Here is a 23,630-nt window from a genome sequence, read left to right on the forward strand (position 1 = left end):
GAGTCCACTGGTTTTCGTGGACTCAGTGAGCCTTTAACCACCATAATTATAGCTTGATAACATATATGCTTGAAAGAAAACAGCATATTCATCTTATAGGAGACATTTTGTGTATTTCCTATTGTAAATGGTCATGGGAAACATACCTCAAACTTAACAACACTGCCTACCTAGTGGCTAGAGAAACACTTCCTTTTCTTTGCTTTTATAATAATTAGGAACATGAGAATGATATGTGGTCAGAGCTTTTAATGCTAGAAAAAAATCTTTATTCATAACAGAGAGAAGGTAAATGAAACATATGCTGTACCCAATGAAACTTGGTTGGTCTATGTTTGACAGTAGTTCGGGCCAAAGCAAGAACGTGGGAGAGATTGCAGCATCTGGTGTTTTGTGCAGACTAAAGCCTATTTAAAAAGCTTAAGGCCAAATTACGACCAAGTCTGTGAGCGAGCGTGTTTGTGTATGCATTTGTTTTATTTGTGTGTGTTTTTGGCAGTTCAGACAGAGAGGCAGACTTAAAGAGAATGGATTTCAATTGGCTGTTACACACCAGACCTTTTCTGTATATGCTGCACTCCACTGCAGCCTCTCCACTGTTTAAGACAATGTGAAAAACACAATAACTTGTCTTTTTTATATTTCATATTATTTTTCCTGCAATTTGGTTAAATATTGAAGTCTATTCTAATGTATTTGTTGCAGAGCTGTCAAGAGACTATCATTCAAAATACTGCAGCATCCAAAACATCTCCCCAAATTGTTTTTAGTGGCAGCTCAGTGGAAAAAGCAGAACGATCTTGCGATGTGATGACTGTGTGGCTCCAGTGAATATCTCCAGCCTGTTTGCCTGAACTAAGTTTGGCAGTCAGGGATGCTCGATGATTCACACTATTTAGAACTGGGCCAAAAGCTACTTTATTAGTCCAGTGAGATGTTAACACATTTTCATTTGAAGTGACAGTAAATTTTAAGAGTCCACATACCAGGTCTGTTGCTCTGATGGCATTTCTACCTGTCTTCCTGCATGTCTGTGTGTGTTTATGTCTGGATCTCAAAACAAAAAAGTTGTTTTGTTTTTTTTTTTGTCAGTGTTTTAAGTCTTTGTGTCTCATTACAGTCTTATTCCACTTAGTTTCTGATCAGTCTTTTGTGCCTTTTGTGTGCAGATCCTGCTATAATTAGCTGAAATACTAACTGGAATTAGAGTGTGATGCCAGTTTATCAGGCCAGAGAGATTTTAACACGTTTCCATGTGAATGGCCGGTAAACACCAGCTGTTCAGTAAAACCGCTGTCACTGTGTGTCCATATCACGCTGAGACAAAATGGATTCTTCACAGTCCATTTAATTGTAGGCAACCCAACCATACCGGACACAGGGCTTAATTGGACTGATTGAACATTAAAATAAACATTTTAAGTGCTCATTTGGCTGTTACGCTCAAATATCTGCCAAAGGCCGTTCCCTGGCAAATCATGACAATTTCTTGTCAAATGTGTAAGATTTCTGCAATAATATGCATGAGAACTATGTGCAAATGAACATTCATTTGTATTGTTTTGAGTATTTAAAATCACTTGTGAGATTTTAAATCATGTCATATCTGGAGATATACGCAATTTTGTAGCCTTTAAGGACTTAGTGAGTAATTTGCCTCCACTCCTCTGCAATGTCAACATTTCTATCTGAAATAATATGCAATATAAAAATAAGCAAATTCAGTCAGTCGTTTATTTTAGAATCACAAGTACAGATAAGAGAGTACATTTTACAGTAGTAATGTCACCTTCTGTCATAGGCAGACAGCAGCCTACTGGCATGTCTACACAGGAGTTGTTTCAGCTGCGTTTTTCAACAAAAAGACCAAAGCTACCCTTATTAGCGCAAGTTTATTGACATTCTGTCTACGTGTCCCTGCCAGCTCAGCTGTCAAAGACATATACCGACACACCCACTTCTAGGCTTGAAGGGTAAATGAGCATTTCTGATATTTCTCCAAAGATTTATTTTAATAATAAAAAGTATTAATAATGAATTTAAAATCACTTTGACATAATTTTTGACTCCAAAAAGGGAAGACCAATTCTGATTTCAATTTTTAAAATTCAATCTGTCCTCTTAGGGAGATGACCAAGACTTGGTCTGAGCCAAACCAGGCTACAGAACAAAATAAAAAATAAATAAATCTGTTTAAAAAGAGAATCTAGCCAATTAAATTTTATACCGAAGGCTGATAATATGATCTGTTCATGACGTGGACTCACCATAAACGTACCTACGACGTTAAATGTCATGGATGTCATGGAAGGACGGTGACGAGTCTGCATACAGATGGGAGGTTGAACAGCTGGCCCTCTGGTGCGGTCAGAACAACCTGGAGCTGAACACTCTCAAAACTGTTGAGATAACAGTGGACTTCAGGAAAAGCCCCCCAACACTGCCCCCCATCACCATATCCAACAACACGGAAGCCTGTGGAAGCCTGTGCTGTGGAAGCCTTCAGGTTTCTGGGATCCACAATGCCCCAGGACCTAAAGTGGGTGTCCAACATCGACACCATCATCAAAAAGGCCCAGCAGAGGATGTACTTCTTGCGCCAGCTCAGGAAGTTCAACCTGCCTCAGGAGCTGCTGATCCAGTTCTACTCTGCAATAATCCATCACTGTCTGGTTTGGATTGGTAACCAAACAGGACAGGAACGGACAGTCGGGACTGCAGACCTGCCCTTCATTCAGGACTTATACATGTCCAGAGTCAGGAAACGGGCTGGAAACATCTCTGCAGATCCATCACACTGCGGTCACAACCTTTTCCAACTTCTCCCCTCGGGTAGGCGCTACAGAGCACTGTACGCCAAAACAACCGGACACAAGAACAGTTTCTACCCACAAGCCATCACTCTGATGAACAGTCACATAGTGTCAGGAACAATCCCTGTGCAATAACCCCTGACAAAAACATCAACTGTACCTGTAAATTTATCTCATTGTTTTATGTAAATATTATCTTTTTTTAAATCTACACACGCTGTATATACTGTATATCCACCTACCTCATGTATATAAAGCAACCTGTTACATTAATCATATTTATTTCATTTCACCATTTGCACTTGGTACCATTGCACTAATTCTTACTGTTTACAAATGTTACTGTTGTTGTTTTTGTACTTTGTACTAAATAAATAAATATATATATAATCTGTATTGCACATAGTAGCTTAATGTTTGTCTACCTTGTTGAGCTTGTCGTCCTTGTTTTTAGTTGTATTTATGTCTATTTCTGTGTATGTACATAGAGAGCAACGGAAAACCGGAGTCAAGTTCCTTGTATGTGTACACATATCTGGCCAATAAAGCTGATTCTGATTCTGGATGCAAGATAAATATTCATTTACCAGCCGTATGATTTCTTGCAGGACAGTTATTGGTGTGTTTTATTTGTTGATGCTGTGTTGAGCTTTAAAGGCAAAAAAAATCCCTCGTCTGATCCACAACTGATCAAAAGAGAATATGACATACTGCAACCCTACACACACACACACACACACACACACTCTGCATTAGTTAGCTGTGTTCATCTATGTTTAGCTGCTGGAGCTGCCTAGCTGTCCCAAAGCTGTCACCATATTACAAGCTACCACTGAGAGCTCTCTTACACACACACACACACACACACACACACACACACACACACACACACACCATCCCAGCCTCGATGTGAATACAAGTAACATTCACTTTTGGTTTGAATGACTGCTATAAGGTTACCCTGAAATACACTTTCTCTCTCTCTCTCTCTCTCTCTCTCTCTCTCTCACACACACACACACACACACACACACACACACACACACACACACACACACACACACACACACACACACACACACACACACACACTTGGTAGCTTTCTCCCTATTCTAATTGCTGCAATGTGACACTGCTTCCCACATCACGAGAAGAAAGAGAGATATACTCAGAAAGGACGGGGTGAAACACAGGGTGTTGAAGAGAGACAGGGAGTCAGCATTTGACCTACATCTAATGTTTGCTTGTCTTTCTCTGTCTGTCTAATTGGTGATCAAACTGAAGGGAAGTCATTTTGAACAAATATTGTATTTTATTGAAAAACAATCTGTAATTTCAGTATTTGTTTAGAATATTAAAAAGGTGAAGATGAAGAAACATCAATAATTCAAAACTCCAGATAAAAATCAGGCAATAAACATACCATATGCAGGTGTCACATTCAATATTGTTTTTATTTACTTCAACATGCTTTAAGGTGGGGTATGCGATTCTGGAGAAATCCAATACCATGACAAATACCATGATATAGAGCGAACAACGACACAGCAAGTAATATAACTAACGTTAGTTAGGTTGTGGGTTAGCTTAGCTACGTTGTGGGTCAGCAAACTGTCCCTACAGTTGCTGCTGCAAAGCTAACAGCCAGACAGGACATGACGGAGCCAGTACACTAGAGCCAGTACACTAGCTCCAGACAGCGATACTCACAAGGCTCCTTCTACTATAGCAAACATCACAACAACAGCATATCTTGGCAAACTAGAAAGTAAGCTGAATGTCCACGGGCAAGTAATTTAACGTTACCTGACACACAAATCATGGCTGGAATAGTGTTGTGTGGCCCGGACAAAAATATGTGTATTGGATTAGAATCGCCTACTGCACCTTTTAAATGGTTCTTTATAGTTTCCTTCCCATTTTTTTCTCCATTTTAAGCTGTCATACTTATAGTCTGGACTATAATCACCAAGAACGGACCATGTTTATAGTGGTATACACTTGTAACAGAAAACTGAACAACTTTTTATATGTGTGAAAACATCACTCCCTATTTACCATATAGTGCCCTATATTTACCTTATGTGTATGTGGATTCTGAGTGTGAAAATTATGCTATGCTACTATACAGTGCCCTCAAAAGTTCCTACAATGGAACAAAAAAGCAGTGCCCATGGCATATTGGCTACTTTCTGCAGTCCTAATCCCACAATGCATTTTATGAACAAAACTGTTGTGCGACATTACACCTGTTGGTGATAACCCAAAATGATGATTATTCAAGTGTCCGAAATCTAAAGTAGCTGCTCACTATAGAGAAAACAAGTGTCTTTATACAGGGAGAAGTGAGTGAGTAAACAAGTGAGTGATTTCAGACACAGCTATAATATATGTGTGATAAGTAAGTTAGTGAATCAATCTAATCCTTTTAAAGGGTCCATGTATTTGTTTTGTTGAAAATTGTCAAAGAAACGTGAACGTGAACTTGGGTCAGCAAACGTTATTGTACATTGAAAGTGTTGGATTTAGGGGAGCTTACCCAATTTGTTACAATACTGATAGTATAATGCTAGATTTTGTGTCAGCAGGTCCAATAAAAATGAGATGACAACTAGCATGAGTTCTTTTTCCACCACATTTTAAAGTTCTATAACAATTACTAGGTCTGCTATAATAATGGATACAAACCTAGTGTTCCAATGGAAAACCAAAGTGTCACTCACTTCTCCCTGTATATACAGGTACCTGTATATTATAGGTTAAATTGTTTTTCATTCATTCTGTCCTCTCTCTGTTTCTCACAGGTTTTCCAGATCGCTTATGTGATCGTAAAGGCAGCCAACTCACCTCGCCCAGGTAAGCATTCTGCTTCATAATTTGGATTTAGGCAGCAACACAATGTTCCAGGTGTTAACCTTTGTAATTTTTACCCTAACTAACAAAGTTGGACAGGAACCATATCTTTGCCAAATTCAGTATGATTGTCTCTTGGCAGGAAAACTCATGAATAACACTGTTAAATCTTGTGATCAAGTTGATCAAGCAATGAGCAAGAAGGGATCCATCTGTTCATACACATGGGCAAAAGAGATCATTACACAAAAGAAAGCATAAAACTCTTGTTGATTTGTAGACATAACAATAAAACAACATGAAAACCATTTGAAAGTTAATTTTGGTTTACACATCCCTTTGCAAATATTAAACTTTTTAAAAGAAAGACATTAATGACAACTGAAGATAGAAAATAATGCGAACTGGCCACATGTTTCAATATTAAGTTAAAGTGCATAAAGATGGCCAGATTTTGTGCAGCTAATCAGCTAATGTTAAGTTTTAAATAAAATGAAACTGGCATATCTTGATAGTTGCATAGTGTTTCATAGTGTTGGTAGCAGTTCGTATATATTCTGTTTAGTGCCATCTAATTTGCTTATTTGGTTTTTCCATTAAGTGGACTCTCTTCACTTCACATTTAATCAATTCAGGAGGTGGACTATCGGAGTTTTGGTCTAAGCTATCAAGAAATATGTGGAATTGAATGTTCTGTCAATTTTCTATGTATTTTAAATAGGGTGACCTAAATGCAGTCTTGGATGTCCATTATTTTTATTGATCTTTTCTCCTGTCCACATCACACATTTGAAGCATTTCATCATCATTTTCTTCACCAATGTTCTTGTCCACAGGTAACTGGATCTTAGAGCGTTCAATAGATGGTGTGACCTTTGAACCCTGGCAGTACTACGCCATCACAGACACAGAGTGCCTGACAAGGTTCAACATTAATCCACGGACAGGACATCCATCCTACACCAGAGATGATGAAGTTATCTGCACATCTTTTTATTCAAAGATTCACCCTCTGGAGAACGGAGAGGTAACACTTGTAGCTAGAAAAGTTGTTACACTGCCACTGTAATTGACAGACAGGTAAATACTGACATGTAATTGTAATTGTCTGCAGTTGAGTAGGGTTTAGTTTTGGATGGTGCTAGTGGGTTGGGTTGACTCAGGCTGGGATGGAATGGGTTGAGTCAAGTTTGGTTAGGGTGGATTAGGTTTGGAAAATGTTGATTGGGTGAGTAGAGTACAATGAGTTAGATTTTGCTAGGTCTACTTAAATTTCATTGAGTTAGACTGAACTGAGTTTTGGGTAGATAGACCTTTGTTGAGTTGGATTGGGTTGAGCTGGGTTGATGCAGGATGACTTGGGTTTGCTTGGGTCTCAGAAGGGTGAGTAAGGTTAAAATTGGTTAGGTGGAATTGAGTTTAGTTAGTTGACTTGGGTTGCTAAAATCTATGCCTGCAAAGTATTGTTTTTTGTACATTATTGTGCATTTGGCACACATTTACCTTTTTAGATAAATATAAATGTACAAATACTTTTATGCACAAAGATGTACCACTTGTCATTGTCATGTCAGTGGCCAGACCCAGATCTAGGTGCACCGAGCCCAAAACATTTTTGATTCGAAGTCTGTGGTGAACACAATCTGATCACCACCTGAAAGACAGGGCCAGTTGTGACATTTCTGGTCTAATTCTAATTCTTGTAATGCGGACCAAAACGCTGGACCAAGATGCAGAGCAGGTAAGGTAAAAGGCATTTTACATGGTCTTTGTTCAAAAACATGGTCAGTAACAGGTAAGCAGCCAGAGAAGGAAAACAAATCCAAAAAGGGAGCAGGCAGTCATGCAGGCAGGAAAAAATCCAAAGCAGGTAGAGGTCATAAGCAGGCAAATGAATTAAGAATAAGCTCAACTCATGACACCAGATATACTACTGTATACAACTGTACAGAATCAACACAAAAACCATATAAAACAGAAAAAGTTTGTAGAAGCTTTATAGAAGCACTCGTAAAGACATCAGTCTAGTATTGCTACATGTCCGGTTTCAGATTAATAAGTAGATTGGAGCTTTTTTTTCTAAAAAGTGGATATATTTCTTTTAACATGAGCAAAACCGTTAATATTTGAAATTGTGTGAAAATTGTGAAACACACTTACACTGACACACACATGTTGCACACCACTGTTTACTGTTATGTTGCTTAGATCAGCTGTGTGTGTGATTGCACCCAGTGAGAACAGAGGACCAAGCCTGCTATAACTGACATTAATGAAGAGAGAGAGGACTGCGGAACACACACACACACACGCACGCACGCGGTAAAAACAAACTAATCACACATCTCCCACACAGGCCTCTAATTGTAGATGTCTGTCTGAATATGTGTACGCATTTACATGGGTGCTGGTGTGTGTGCATGCTCGCACGTCTGCATGCATGCGTGTTCAGTGTGTGTCTTCTTATGTGTTTGTAATGTATGTGTGTGTCTGTGTCCTGCGGGGGAGCACTAGAGGGGGTGCGAGCTGGGAGATGTCAAGAGCTGCAAGTAACGACGGAGGTGTCTGAATGTGTGTATGTACTGTGTGCGTGTGTGCGCGCGCAGGGTTGACAGCTCCCTAGCCGTCTGATCACAGTGAAACCATAATGAGTTGTAGGCGATGTGTCACAGCATCGCACACACATTCACAATGTCACCCCACCACTCAACACACATGCACACATACACAACCATCTCCTTCGCTTCTTCCAAGTGTGCAGCTTGCACCCATCAAGTCTTCCCCCTTGACACACGCACACACACACACACACACACACACACACACACACACACACACACGGTCCACCCACTCTGTAAGAATTTTTTGCAGATGCCAAATGTTTCTTTTTGCCACATTAGTGAGACAGACAGATGGACGGACAGGCAGGCAGACAGAACCTCACATTCCTTGTTATGTGGCTGCTTGTTGATTATTGGCGATACAGAATATAAATTCATGCTTATTCTTCTTCGACACTGATATAAAGGCAGAGCAAGGCAGTTAATAGAAAATGTCTTTGGTAGACAAAATTCTAATGTCTACCAGTGTCCATGTTATGAGGTGTCCTCATGAAGAAAAGCAACAGACTGTGGATAGAAGCCTCATTTTGCATCATGGTAATCTTACTGTGCATCATCAGTTATGGGCTTATATTTGATAACAATGTGCAGTCACTGGGAGGACCAGCGAGTGCGCAGAAACAATCACTGGGGCTGTTGTTATTATTACTGGGTTCGGGGTGAAAGATTACGACAAAATTGGACGATTCTGCCAAAGCCCGGATTATATTTATTATATTTTAAAATTCTTGCTGTATACAATCTCTGCATATGGCAACAACAGCATGGTTAAGGTTAGGGAAGGTTTGTGGTTATGGCTAATAAAATGGCGAACGTTAACTGCAGATCAAAGGCAGGATGCGAACTGCGGTCTCCTGCATGAAAGTCTTACTTGCTGACGTGCTACACGCCCCTCAACCACCCACTCACATCTTTACTTTTCGCCTTACTGCATGTAGGGCACACTACACATAATGTTGGCTATGGATGTAAATCATGAGGTGCAGAATCTTCCAATATGGACTTAATTTGTAGGGCTACTGGGTGCATTAAAATCGCCCTACCTCACCTAGAGAAATGGGATGTAAGCTTCTGCCTGTAGTGTGTGAGTGCATTGGTTTATTTTACTTCACAGTAGACTCTTGTAACACTTGTGAAATAGCTTCAAGTTACTTTGTGAGTAATTTGTAGGGTACCACTTATTGTGATATAGCAAGCTTGTTCTTTTGCTCACTTTGTGTCTGTAAAATGGCTGCTTTCTCCCATTTCCCTAGCTCCTGTTTCCCAATTCCCAATTCTTCAAATTATTACTCATAGTCCAGTGTTTTAGTTACTTTGTTATTTATCAGTCAGGTTATAAAAACACCAGAACAGAAACTTGTTTAACTTGTGTAGTTTTATTTGTGTTCCACAAGATTAGGCTCTGATAAAAGGTGTCAGCCCTACTGTGTGAATGTAGGATGTTTTCTTTGTCTCTGGGTACATCCCAAGTCTCTTATTTGATATTTCCTTGCTCCTCACTTGAACCGGAAGTCGTTCTCGTCTGCTATCTTGAAGGCTGTCTCAAAGCTCTTATTTCTGCTCCGAAGAGTGAGTATCGAGGAGTGAGGAGGGATCTATGAGGAGCCATGAGCGAGGTGCCATGAGAGCAGCCTTCACGGAAGTATTTCACTGGCCGACATGCCCCCTTCTTGGATATCAGTTATTGATTGGACGATGCAGCTGATCGGACTGATCTGATACATCACATTATCGCTGGACTTTCATACCGAAGTGAAGACAAATAACAGATTAAACTCAAGTGTATCACTTCCAAGTTATATGTTTGATTTGTTTTTTGATTCACCATCTAGTTAAAAATGTGTTAATTGTAGGTCTGAACAACAAAAGAACCCCAAACAACTTTCTTCATTTATTAGAAAGATTTTTCTTTTAATTTCTTTCCACCATTAACTTTTATTATTGATACAATTAAAGTCAGAGAGAGTAGGAGAGTCAGCAAGAAACACTTTTTTACATAATTTATTGTCATTTCCATTCAGTCACATGTGAGGCTGGTAATTTCTGAGCGTCTGGTTTCATATGAGTTACATAATTTCAATTTTCCCTGAAACATTTAGCCTAATGAATCATTTCCAAAAGACACCATAGTCATATTCTGGGTTATCCAATAATGAATGCACAATCAGAATATCAATAAATACTGATGCAAATAATGAATAAATAATAAAAACGCATTCGGCCAGTAGAAATGATTCCTGTACCTCTGAGCAGGACACAGTATAAATATAGAATGCAGGTTGTTATTTATGTGCAGGTGTTTATTAAACAGATAACAGGCTACAGAGAGAAAACACTGCTGCTGTGGCAGTGATAACTGTGTGCCTTTTTAGTATTAGCACAGTGCACATGTGTGCAGACACAAACTCCATCAAAAGTCTCTACAGCTGTTAAAGCTGAGTGACAGCTAATCCAGCTGTGATCAGCTGCCGCCGTAATCAGAAATGGGCGCTGCTTCACGTGACGCTTCAGAGGAAAGGACATCTCATTTATCTAAAAACACATTTCCTTGTTTCTTTGGGTCTCTCCACACATACCAGGTGGGAAGGACTTAGATGCAAGTGACGGAAACGTGGATGCAATTAAGAGACTTGAGATGTACGTTCTCTTTCTGTTGTTGGTGCAGATCACCTGCTGAATCAGTGAGAGTGAAAACAGGTGTGCATGATTAGGTCCTCTAAGCAGTGATTGACTGAGCACTGTCACATTGTGGAAGAAAGGGTAAAACTGCTCTTCAGTAAATGACATTCTGAGAGTACGATAAAATGTATTTGTCTGCAGTAACAGAATAATCTTAAATTAATGCTTTGTTCTTATTGTGCATTCTTTAAATGCTTTGTATCAGTCTAGCTTATCCTGAGCAGATGGTTTGTTCCAGGCTGAAAAGGTAAAAGGTCAATCAATGGTCTGTAGTGGTAGGAGGGCAGGTGGCAGCTTATTGTGAGGCTGCAGATTTTATTGGATGAATCTTTTTGCTACAGCTATAAATTATTGTTAAGCTTCTTGGGTTTTTTTTGTTTCATTTATATTTTTACAAAGAAACACCATCTTTCTTCGCACACTGCTCTATAGTGCTGCTTTTTTTCAACATTCCCTTTAAAGCTTCCAGTGCCAGTCACCTTCTACTGCTCTGTATATGGGTTGGCGGCACTACTGTGTCTCCTGGTAGTCCTTTAGAACAATTAAGAATCACCATTTTGAATCTATACCATGTACCAATACTATACTACCACAAAACCCCATATATTTTTCTCTCTCTCCGCAGCCATTTTGAAATGTATACCTCTTCTATCAAAGGTGTTACATTTAAGAATCTTTTTGAACTTCAGTTATATTATCAAATTAAATGTACAAATACTAAAAACAAATAACACCATGATTGAGGCGATTGGTAGCCTACATTTCAAATTTATTTATTTTTTGCTCATGCAAAGACAAGTCATTTTTATAATCTAACAAATGTGTCATAAACAACACTTCCTGTTACAAAAAGGTTGATGCTATTCCTCCTCCTCCTTCTTTCAATTTGTTGTCTGTTTGGCTTCACTGAAGAGGCTTCCCGCTCCTTCCACCATCTGCCGCTGCGAGAAACTAAAAACACCTTTAATGTTTGTCTAAGAACAATGTCTTAGTTTAACTCTGTTACATGTCAGTATTTACCTGTCTGTCTATAGATCCACGCGTCTTTGATCAATGGCCGTCCTAGTGCAGATGACCCCTCCCCGACCCTGCTGAACTTCACCTCCGCTCGTTACATCAGGTTGGTGTTTCAGCGAATAAGAACGTTGAACGCCGACCTCATGACTCTGACACTCCGTGACCCCAGAGATATCGATCCCATTGTGACGAGACGGGTGAGGCTCAACACACATGCTCAACACTTTTTTAATTTTCTTTTTGAAATTTTAAATATCTAATATTATCCAATAATTTTTAGATTATGGTAAGTCAAAGTTGTGATTTAGTATCTCATAATTGTGATTAGGTGGGTCAGAACTTAAGAGACCTCAGTAACCACTTACAATTTGAATTAAATAAGTCATAACTATGAGATACCAAGTCTAATATTTGCATTTATTACCAAGTCTAATACTTAAGATACTATCTCATATGTTTGATGAACAAAGTCATAATTATCAGATATTAAATCATAAATATGACTCAATATTACAAGATACAAAGTCTTAGCAGTGACTTTTCATTTAAATGTTTAACTATTTGACTGGGCTTACATATAACAGACTATCATTCTTAGTTTGTCATAATTTTTGGTTTATTTAGGCATTTAGTTTTCTTGTGATGGTCTTCCATACAACTCAGAGGGTTTAATGTTTACTACATTAATGTATCTTCTATGTATTCATATTCATTCAGAAGTAACAATGCTTCACAATATTGACTCTGCTTTCACAGCCAAAAAATATGAAAATGGGAGAAACTTTATTATAACCATATGATGATCAACTGTTACGAAAGCTTGTGTCATAATAAGAGTCACACTATTATGCTTTAACCTTAGCAAACCAGAAATCGGAAGGTAATGTGACAATGAACCAAAATCAACCTTGACTAGATTATTGTACAGGGTCATTTTTGTGTTAGTTGCAAAGTATATTTTTTGCCGATTTGCTGAATTATTTAAAAAATGTAATTTATTTTCTGACTTACCAATTAATGCCAATTAAACTTTTGGAGCAATTATTTTTGGATCTATTATGGTCAATTACAGTAGATGATGACGATGATGATGATTAAAGAAAAGGTTGGGACAGAGTTTACTTGAAAACTTTACTTGCAAACATGTAGGAAATATGTGTGGAACGGGGCATCGGTACAGTCTTTGACCTTATGTTAGACACAGCAATGTTGCCATGTTATTTAGTTTCTTAAAAGTGGAACTCAATCAGCCAAAATGAAGGCAACAGCATTTGCGACTGAGGAGTTGTGATTTGGAGTGTTTTGTGTGTGATTCAAGAAGCCGAGCCGGTAGGGGTGGGCGGCTGTAGCTCAGGAGGTAGAGCGGGTGAGTGAGTGAGTGTGTGTGAATGAGAGGCAAATTATAAAGTGCTTTGAATAGACGCACTACATAAATGCAGCCATTTACCAACACTGCTGTTCAACATATCACCAGATATGGTGTTAGGCAGACCATCATGACATAATTTGTTAGGCCAGGACATCCCTTTTCAAGTGTAATCACCACTGAGATAAGAGAGCACAGCCTTGTTCTGTATTACTGCCTCTTAAACTGCTAATATGCTCATTAACGCTGTTGTACTCATAATGTGTTTTCCTTCTCTCTCTCTGTTTTCAGTACTACTATTCCATTAAGGACATATCAGTTGGAGGGATGTGTATCTGTTACGGCCACGCCAAAGCCTGTCCACTCAACGCTGTTACAAAGGTAAAATACTTAACTCTCTGTTTCTCTCAGCCCACTTAACAAAACCACCAAAGGTAATGGAGCTCCTCCAAAGAGCACCTCAGGCACCAGCTTTTTATCTACCGTCTTATATCAAACGTTCTGTGTGTCTGCCTGTCTGCAGGGGACACAGGTGACACAGTGAAGCGTTGTCTCCCATGTCACTTCAAACAGCGGAGTGTTTGATACCAGACACCTGATCTTGCTCTCTCTCGCTCACCACACACACACACACACACACACACACACACACACACACACACACACACACACAGAGTCTTGTGTCCTTTACATGTCCTGAGGCTGAACCACGAAGACTAACTCACATGTGACACTGGAGTCTGGTCCCTTGGTGATGATGTCATTGACAATAAGTGATGTCACTGATGTGAAGAGCTCCAGTTTCTTCTTTTCTCCTCTCTCTTCTTCCCATCTCTAAAAGCCATATGAAATAGGGATTTTAAAGTGACTGAAAAAAAGCAAACCAATTACCTTTGACCATGTGTTTATTGGCTGATATACTCCCATGTACATTTGGGCAGCTTAAAAGATTCAATCACATACCAATTGCATGTATTTTATATTTCTGTAAATAATTTTCCAAAGCACATTATGGCATTTTTCTGTGCAGTCATTTTAGTTTAGTAAGAAATGAATCTGCTGAGATTTCAAACTTGCTTATAATACACCACACTGAACATTTCTACCATTTAATTTTGTGTTAAACTTATGTCACTGTTAAATGGTACTGACTTAATGTTTTCTGTGTTGGTGCGATCACATGCTCAAACATCCAGGATTTAGTTGTCACATAAACACACCATACATGAACATACTAGACTCAAAGTCCAAAAATTCAAATTGTTGTAAAGTGCAAAGTCACCATGGTGTGTCAGTCTCAACAAACTTTCAAGTCTCTGCAACTTCGTATTCTTACCATAGAGACGTACTAAAATTAGTAGCTGCCTGGAAGGTGGTTAACTACATTGAAAAAATCTTTGCAAACTGATGTATGGTTTTAAGGTTCAGTGGGTGGGTATAGTATTTGGTCCAGCAGAATAATGCATTTTTAATTAAAATTATGTATTTTTAAATGTGTTTCTACTAGGGTACTATATAATTAGTCATAGGCCTAAATGTAACATATTATCAACTGCATTCTACTTTATCTACCTTTGATTTTGTAGAGATTTTCTCTCTCCCTCTGTTCCCACAAGACATTTATCTCCTTTACTTTGATACAAGTTCATCCATCCATGCAGTAAAGTCCTGGGCAGACGTTCAGGAAGCCGAAAAGGTGGAGACCTGTGAGATGATTTGTTGATGATCGTCTACAGAACATTTGTTCAGATGCATGCTCAGTACAAAGGCAGACTGAAGCCAGAGCTGTAGCGTTGTCTCAGATAAAAGGGGCAAATTCACTCGTGCCAACAAATCCAAACTTGGCTCTCGCTGTGCTATTGTACTGCTCTTCTCTCAGTTAAATCTGGCACCCTCTCCACATCAACCAATTTACAGAGAGTCCTAAATTGAATTACTGAACCTCGAAGTTGGCAAATTTCCTGCTACATTCTGCTTTGACTGTGTTTAGTTTTTAATTTATTTTTCTCCTGGGAGAGTAATAGTGAACTCATTTGCTACCGGCTGACAATCTGGAAAGTGAACCAAGTTCTTTTATTGCAGTAGGCTCTCCTGTGAATACATTGTTTGATAGGCTTTCAGTAAGTCATGCATATTGGTAAATACCTGTTTGCAGCCCTCCATTTTCACATTCATGTGAATGTTTATGACATTGAAAATGAATATTCACACAGTTAAAAATCTTACAATGCATATCTCAGTGTGGAATGATATTTTAGTTTTTAAATTAAAACCAGACTAAATTTCTGTTTTTTATATTTTGGACATTTTAAAGAGTAGCCTTACACTACCTGATAATCTCTAGTAGTTTAAAGTTCTCACTCTGCTGCAGTGATAAGTACAGTATACTAAGGGTGTTGTCCGTACCACCTTGACATCACTGGTAGTTGTGGTTACACATGCAAAAGACCACGAACTCTCAACCAAAAAAGGTAAAAAACAAAACAAAAAACATTTCAACTTGGTGATAAGTTAAAGATAGAGGACTGTGTTACTCTAATCATCAAAGTATTTTACAAAGTTAAAGAGAGCTGGTTGATAACCTGCACTTCTTCCTGTAATCCAGGAAACTAGCACGTGGTTAAGAATGGAGTGCAACCTTCCAATTGTATGTACCTTGTATAATATGTATATATGTAACTGTATATATTGTTTTTATTTTTATTCTATTCTAATTTTAAATATTTGTGTGTGTGTGTGTGTGTGTGTAGGGTGAAGGGAGCAACAACTTTAATTACATTGTGCAGCCCTGTGTTGTGGAATGATAAATAAATGGACTTTGATTTAAATTTGTGTCAAGCCAGGGTCCAACATTTTGAGATTTAGATGGCTACACTGGAATTCAAATTCGACGATGGCTCAGATTGTTAACATTTTTAGCCTTCTCATTGAAGGCGCATTTATTTGAACGCAGTTGCTCATGTGTGTTTAATTGACAAATCTGTGAAACCTCTACACTTTTAATGTGTGTTTTTCATGTATTTGTGTGTGTGTGTGTGTGTGTACACATGTACAGAAGTTTAGCTGTGAATGTGAACACAACACATGCGGGGAGAGCTGTGATCGCTGTTGCCCTGGTTACCACCAGCAGCCCTGGATGGCAGGAACCTTCAACACTCGACATGTCTGTGAGAGTAAGAAAAACGTAACACAACAACAAATTACACATTTATATTACACACAACTATCCACAAGTGAACAGCAGTCCATCCACAACACAACAATTCCCCAACAGACACTTGTCAAACTTTCCCTACTTGGAAATGTTCTTCCAGAGTTCCCATGGTTCTGCAGGCACCCAGTGTGTGTTTATTGTAATGTAGCATATGTACCCACACACAAGTCAATTGGTGATATGACTGTAATATTACTACAGCACGCCTACAGCCTATATGAACACAGGCTTTACAGAATTGAACTGTGAAGCAGCGCACTGTCTATTTAAGATGTATAAAGCCATCAAAAGTCACCTTTGCATCCATTAACCTTCATCAACTATGTAGCAGCAGAGTGGTAAGATTAGAGGCTTCCACCTGTCATCATAAAACTAGGGTTACAACATGTAATCTTCATTTCATTTCACACAGGCTACACCTTCTAACAGGCTCTGTAGTCTTAGTGGCCTGATAACTGCTTCCTCTGCTTTGACACTGACACAACAAAACTGAGGTGACAAGGTCCTGACTGGCACAGTAGTAAAGGAACCAACCATGACAGATCCATTCAGGGCAGCACCAGAGTGTCCCAGCACTGAACAACCCGACCTTGCAGAGTTTGAAGTTGGGAATGCAGCAGAATTATGCAACCTGGTTCACAATCATTGTAAAAAGGGATCTAATGCAGAGGATGGACAACCTCTAACTGAAATTAGGCACCTTGGGGACCTGAAAGAAGCATAAGGGGAAGCCCAGCAGCACCACACAGCTTTACAGGTCAGCAGTGCCAACTCTGAGATCAGACCTGGAGAAGGGCCCTGAAATGTTCTGGAGATAAAAGAAGTAAAATCCATCCTCATAGTATTATAAACCTTATAAAATGCTGTGTAGTGTTTTGGCATCTGATAAAGCCTTCACGTTAATGGATCTGCTACTCAAACCGGCCATCCCGGATCGTATTTCATTGTCTCGTGGGACCTGAAAAAACACGCCCCCACCAACGCAGCGCTGTTCTTGGACTGAACATCTGGCAACATACAGGGCAGATTCTTGTGATACTTGCTCTGTAACACCTTTTGAAATCGTGTCCACAATCAGATTGCAGAATGCTTTCCTCTTATTTGTAAATTTTAGATGGTAAGCTCAGTGAGTAGGAAACGGGGCTAATTCTAGGCTCCACACTCACTACCATATTGTAGGAAATGGTGAGGACAAGCTAACTAAAATGGAAGACCCACTTTTTCTCTCTGGGCCTTGTAGATAACACGCTGCTCATGGTCCGCATGTAAACCTTAGGGTGCAGCCTTCAAAATAGGATTTGATGTTTTTCTAAACTCCGATGTGGAAGAAGTAAATGGATTAAAAAGCGGTCCTCTTTGCTTCATGCTCAGTATTTGGATAGAGGCAGGACTCAACAATCCTATCAAATACAGTACTACACTACCAACTTTGTGTGTGTGTGTTTTCAGAGTGTAACTGCCATGGTAAGGCAGAGGAGTGCTACTTTAATCAGACCGTAGCAGACCTGTCTCTCAGCCTGGACACCCGTGGTCAAAACAGAGGGGGTGGAGTCTGTATTGGTTGCCGTGACAACACAGCTGGAATCAACTGTCAGACATGCGTTGCTGGATTCTACAGACCTACTGGGGTACGTCTCATACACATGCACCTGTACCTTATTTGAAATTCGTCATGATTAAGTGAATGTTAACAGTGTGTAAAAATGTTTGCCTTTTTCACCTGACCAGGTGAGCGCTGAGGAGGAGAACCCCTGCATCCCCTGCTCATGTGCCTCACATGGTTCTATCAGCCAATCATGTGTCGCTGATTCAAGCCAGGCTACGCCCAGTATGCACATATACTTTTTTAATCTTTTTGTCTGGTCCTTATGTCTATCAGTCTTATTCTTTCTGGATATTGTTCATGTCTTGAAATATAAATAATTTCAGTTCCTCAGTAGACATACATAAGTTTTCAGTGAATGCCAACACACATTTCACATTTTAATTCATTTTAGTGATACTTCAGTAACTCCCAACATTTCATTGATTCAGTCCTGCTCGATTTCCTATGGGGTTGGGGTTAGTCAAGTTCAGTTGCATGCACAGAGGCTTCTGTTATTAAAAACTGCCTGCCTTTGACGGAACAGAACAACTATTTATATTAGAGATAATTTTACTCCTCTTTGTAATTTTATTGTTTTTATGTCTAGAAAGAGGAGTTATTTTAGTGCAGCCACTTCAAAGAGATACCCATTCTGTTTCACTCACACTGTTTGTTTTTTAAAATGTGTGTGTGTCTTTGTGTGTGTTTGATTGACAGGCCAGCCAGCAGGGTCATGCCTGTGTAAGGAGGGTTTTGGGGGTCTGCGATGTGACAGGTGAGAGACACAATACGCGCACACAGACACACATACAGAGACACATTGTGATAGGTGAGCAGAACCTTTCAGCTGTTGTCTGTTCCAATTAGTGTTTGGCAATTGCCAGAAAGTTTCCATTAAGATCTTTGATGATATTTATTGTCACACACACACTTGGTTTTGTACCTTACGCTATGTAAAGAAGTCACTGAATTAAATGGCCATGGTATAAATGTGAGACATACTGTGTCATTTGCTATTTTGATTTACTGTTTTTGTTTGACAGCAACTTTGATATTTCTTTAATAACATCTTTTACATACTTTAATCTCTAATGGAACTGAACACAGCCTGAGATCATTAAGAAAAGTCTTGTCATTCCAAACTTCAGGTTAAACTCACAACAATGAAATACAAATCAAAGGAAATACAAACAACAAGAAAAGCTGTATAACCTTTAAATCTGTCAACAAGGTGCTTCATCTTAAATTGTTAATCTGTTATTGTATTATCTCTTATTGCTGTAATTGCTTGTTGTATTATCCTCTTTCCCACTGCAAAGACTCAACTTCCCTGTGGGTATCATTCAGGTTTAATATAATCTAATCTAAAAGCTGATACAACTTTTCCGCCAAACTTTTTAATGACCTGCCCTCATATCAGGCCAGCAGCATAAGCGTTGTCTTTAAAATCACTTCTTAAAATGCTCTTTAATAGACTTGCTTCAGCTCTCTTTCTCTGTTAATTGTTTCTTTTTAAACAGTATATTTACTCTGAGATAGTACATGCATGCACATGACCTGTGGAGCAAGATCAGCTGTTTGTTGCAAACTAAAGGTTCAGTGTCTGACTCAGAATCAGTTTGATCAGGATGGACTCAGCCGCTGTTAAGAGAACTGACCCTGTGACCTTCTGGTGATGGGAAGGCCTCTATAACAATCGTCACCTTCATCTTTATTATTGTTATTAAACTTGTCTCCAGGTGTGCTGTTGGTTATATGGGCTACCCATCCTGCCAGCGCTGTAACTGCAGTGTGGAAGGAAGCACCAACGATGACCCATGTATAACGCCCTGCGTGTGCAAGGTACCCACATTCATACACTTAGACGCGCACAAATAATGACAAGTACTCTGCGCTAACCTTTCTAGCCCTGTCATCATTATCTTCACCACATTAACACTGCAATCACATGCCTTGTGCTCATAACGTCAGTTTGAGGGCAGCCCATAAACTTTGCTGCATCTTTCTTCTGTATCTCTCTTTCTGTCTCTCTCTCCTGCAGGAAAATGTGGAGGGAGAAAATTGCGACCGCTGTAAAGTGGGATTCTACAATCTTCAAGGTGACAATCGACGTGGCTGTGAAAAGTGCTCCTGTATGGGCGTTGCCAGTCAGTGCTCTGCCTCCACATGGACCTATCAGAATGTAGGCAATGTTACGCGCGTGCGTGCGCGCACACACACACACACACACACACACGCACACACACACACACAGTTAGCAGTAATCCACCAACTAGCCCTGCCAGTAGTCTTTGTTACAAAGCTAATTTTGTGAGAATGCACGGATGAACTTTGTTGTTCCAGTTTCTAGTGCGACCAGGTCTTTAGTCTGTTGTGATTGAGATTCTATAGAATAGAAGTCAGTAAAACTGACAAAACAATCTTACCACGATAGAATTAGTAGCTAGAGCTTTCAATCGTGTCACATGATCTTCCTCAGCAGATGGCGTTTGCCCAGTTGTTATGGAATTGTAGATGTTCAAATTTCTATTTTATCTGAACACTTAAAGACTTCTCATCCATGTTGGCTTAAAAATGGAGATTGAAAGTTCATTCTTGACCTTGGAAACGTTAGTTGACAAAAATATCTCACCACAAGGTCCATTAGTAGCTTTTCTGGAGCTTTCAATAGTATCACACAATTTTCCTCAGTCAATTTAACTTTCTCTTTCTGAACACAAGATTCCCTTTAGTTGAATACATTTGGGCAAGTGTACATCTGATTCTTAGTGGTGGATAGTGATAGTATCAAAGCACAAAACTGACCCTCAGAAACTGCACGAAACTTAGTTAACCCGGCACATTGCACTTATTTTATCTGCTTCTGTTATTATTTTCTCTTACATAACATATGCATAAAGGGAAGAGAATCACTTCACTGATTAACCAAAAGCTGTTTTAGATAACAGGAAAACTTTTTGATAAATATCCTCCAGGCACAGAACGCATCGGACACAAAGTGCAAAATAATAAATTAATCTGGCCCAGAGTTTTTAGAATAGCTAAAGTTAAAGGCATCTGAGATTTAATAAAATGATAAAATGGAGTCACTGTTGTATCAACGTGCAATAGTGAGTCATAGTAGGGTAATAAGTATAAAAGCAAAGACAAATCTGTACCAAATACACATTTAAGAGCGTGGCTGTGGATGGAGTACAGTGGAGATGAGAGAAAAGGAGAAGAGTGAAAATGAGGAGGAAAGAGGCTAGATGAGGAAAAAAAGAGGACAAGACTGGAAAGACGAAGGGAGAAGACAAGGCAAGAAGTAGGAGAGAGGTGAAAAGAGGAAAACAGTTTTTGACTGACAGGCGGGGTGGGAGAGGAGGGAAGAGGAGACGTTGACAGGATGACAGCTCTGATTTAGACACCGATAGAGTGCAAGTGTGTGTGTTTGTGTTCAAAAGGGGAATCCAAGGTCAGGTTAATTGCAACGACAGATGTGTGTCTGGCTGTGTCTCCTTCACACACACATATATACAAACACACACAATCTTTCAGGAGTTGAGAAAAAAACTCTTTCTAGGTGTCAGTTGCAAGACTTCCAGGCTGACATGTGACAGATGTACAAAACCTTTAAACATATCTTAAGTTTTACATTTTTGTTGATACAACCTCTCATTTCGATCAAACGGAACCTTAAAATCCTAAAATGTAGTATTTTAAAAATGCACAAGCTATACCGGCACTAACATAACAAAATACTGCTGTAGATCTGAATATTTCTCATCACTGACATTTTCCAAGCAGTTTTATTTGTGACACTTCAAAAATAACTTGAATTTAAGGTTGTTTACAGAAACAGTTGAATTGACCCTTTGGTATTAATTATGAATTGACCTTTAGAATCCAAACCAGTTGAATCAAAATATGTGTTGATCTGTTGTTCAGTTTATGAGCATATATATAAGTAAGTTTAACTTTAAGAGATTAATTTGCTAAAAAGTGTTCAGGGGGAGTTTTTTTTTCTTGTACAGACCAAGGGTCTAAGGACAGAGGGTGTTGAATGCTGCAAAGTCAATACAATTGGCTTAACTAATAAAATGCTGACCAATCAAATGCTCATTCAAAATTCATTCTGAGAAAATGGCACTACGTTCCTTTCTGTTAGAGACACTTACTGGCAAGGGGATCATTTAATGTTAAAATGTTTATTTACTTATTTGGCAGAATAGGCTCTACTCCTGAGGGTGCTGCCCAGTGAACCAAAGCAGCATTGCAGGATTCAGTAGGGAGTGCAATAAACTCCAAGGGCTTTACAGAACAGAGTCTAATCACCACTTAGATTTTACACAAAGTGCACAAATTAAGAGATGCCAAGTTGGGTTAGAGGAGGAACGTAGATAGTGGAGGAACACATCTATTGAGACAGCCAGTACATTGTAATGTAGTAGGCGGCAGCAGCTGGGCATTATTAGTAAAGCTTGTCAGATTATAAAGTCCATCTACATTGAACATGACTGGTGACTTGCTTTAATGTTTGCTGTCAGATGCTACTGGTCTGTGAGTACAATTTTCAATACTTGGCCAGAATTGATCTGATTCTTTATTTAAGCATGAAGGTCAGTTCTGTTTGAAACCCTCTGAATATACTTTTTTAAAACCACACAGAAATCTTTTCAAAGATTCATATAAATTGTTCTCTTGATGACTATATTTTGACATTTTACATCTCTACATGACTCCCTTGCAGTTTAAGTGAGGAGCAGCAGTGCTGCTAAAAACTTACTATAACAAAAAGTTAAAATTGAAAGCCAACTTCTTGTTGAAACCTGCACTTTGCTGCAACAGAGAAAAGAGTCCAATCTTGCCCAAACTCCTTTACAGAATGACCAGAGATTTTGTGTAATTTTCTTACGTTACACTGCACAATTTCTGGGTGTTGAATTTCAAACAGCTGCACATAAAGTTTCGTTCTCCACTTTTAAATGAGACATATGATTCAGGTCTATTAAAACTGAACACCGGCCTTCTCATGTCAATATAAAAAAAGTTGTTTTCTCAGTAGATGGAGCTGAAAGTAAATCTTCAACTTCCTCTTCCTGAATCTAGGAGACCACTCTGACAGGCTGGCACCTGGTTGGAGATACAGGAGGAAGAGTGTGGTCTGTTCACAGACAGACACCTCCATATCTGAGCGTCCGACACTCAGACGTTGTGAATGATCTTGGCTCCGCCTACTATTGGAACGCACCTGGACTATACCTGGGAAACAAGGTTAGATGCAGACACGCACTCATATACATTAACGCATATTGTTCATATATACTCCCCACTCAAATCATAATGCGATTTTCTCCAAATCGGAAAGTGGAAATTGTTTAAACATTTGCTTTGAGTCAATAATGCTTTCCTGTTTACAGAACCTTTTACCATTGAGCAAGGCATCTGTCCTTCTTCACTTCACTTTCAGTGGAAATTTCAGTGAAAATGTAGTGGTTGCACT

The 23,630-nt window shown here is 39.1% G+C and overlaps 1 protein-coding gene across 10 annotated transcripts in view; it reads left to right on the top strand.

Annotated features, from left to right (window-relative positions):
- The window catches only part of lama2 (laminin, alpha 2), a 189,922-nt gene that overhangs the window by 48,389 nt on the left and 117,903 nt on the right, over positions 1-23,630 (top strand). For all 10 annotated transcript variants that reach the window (XM_044168817.1, XM_044168814.1, XM_044168815.1 and 7 more), the window contains exons 4-14: positions 5,618-5,669; positions 6,503-6,693; positions 12,001-12,180; positions 13,641-13,730; positions 16,405-16,522; positions 18,013-18,191; positions 18,292-18,391; positions 18,866-18,923; positions 19,888-19,990; positions 20,190-20,330; positions 23,237-23,401. In XM_044168817.1, the coding sequence (XP_044024752.1) occupies positions 5,618-5,669; positions 6,503-6,693; positions 12,001-12,180; positions 13,641-13,730; positions 16,405-16,522; positions 18,013-18,191; positions 18,292-18,391; positions 18,866-18,923; positions 19,888-19,990; positions 20,190-20,330; positions 23,237-23,401 (1,377 nt within the window). The remainder of the gene's footprint in view (positions 1-5,617; positions 5,670-6,502; positions 6,694-12,000; positions 12,181-13,640; positions 13,731-16,404; positions 16,523-18,012; positions 18,192-18,291; positions 18,392-18,865; positions 18,924-19,887; positions 19,991-20,189; positions 20,331-23,236; positions 23,402-23,630) is intronic.

Source organism: Siniperca chuatsi, linkage group LG16, assembly GCF_020085105.1.
Source record: "Siniperca chuatsi isolate FFG_IHB_CAS linkage group LG16, ASM2008510v1, whole genome shotgun sequence".
Classification (NCBI taxonomy): Eukaryota; Metazoa; Chordata; class Actinopteri; order Centrarchiformes; family Sinipercidae; genus Siniperca; species Siniperca chuatsi.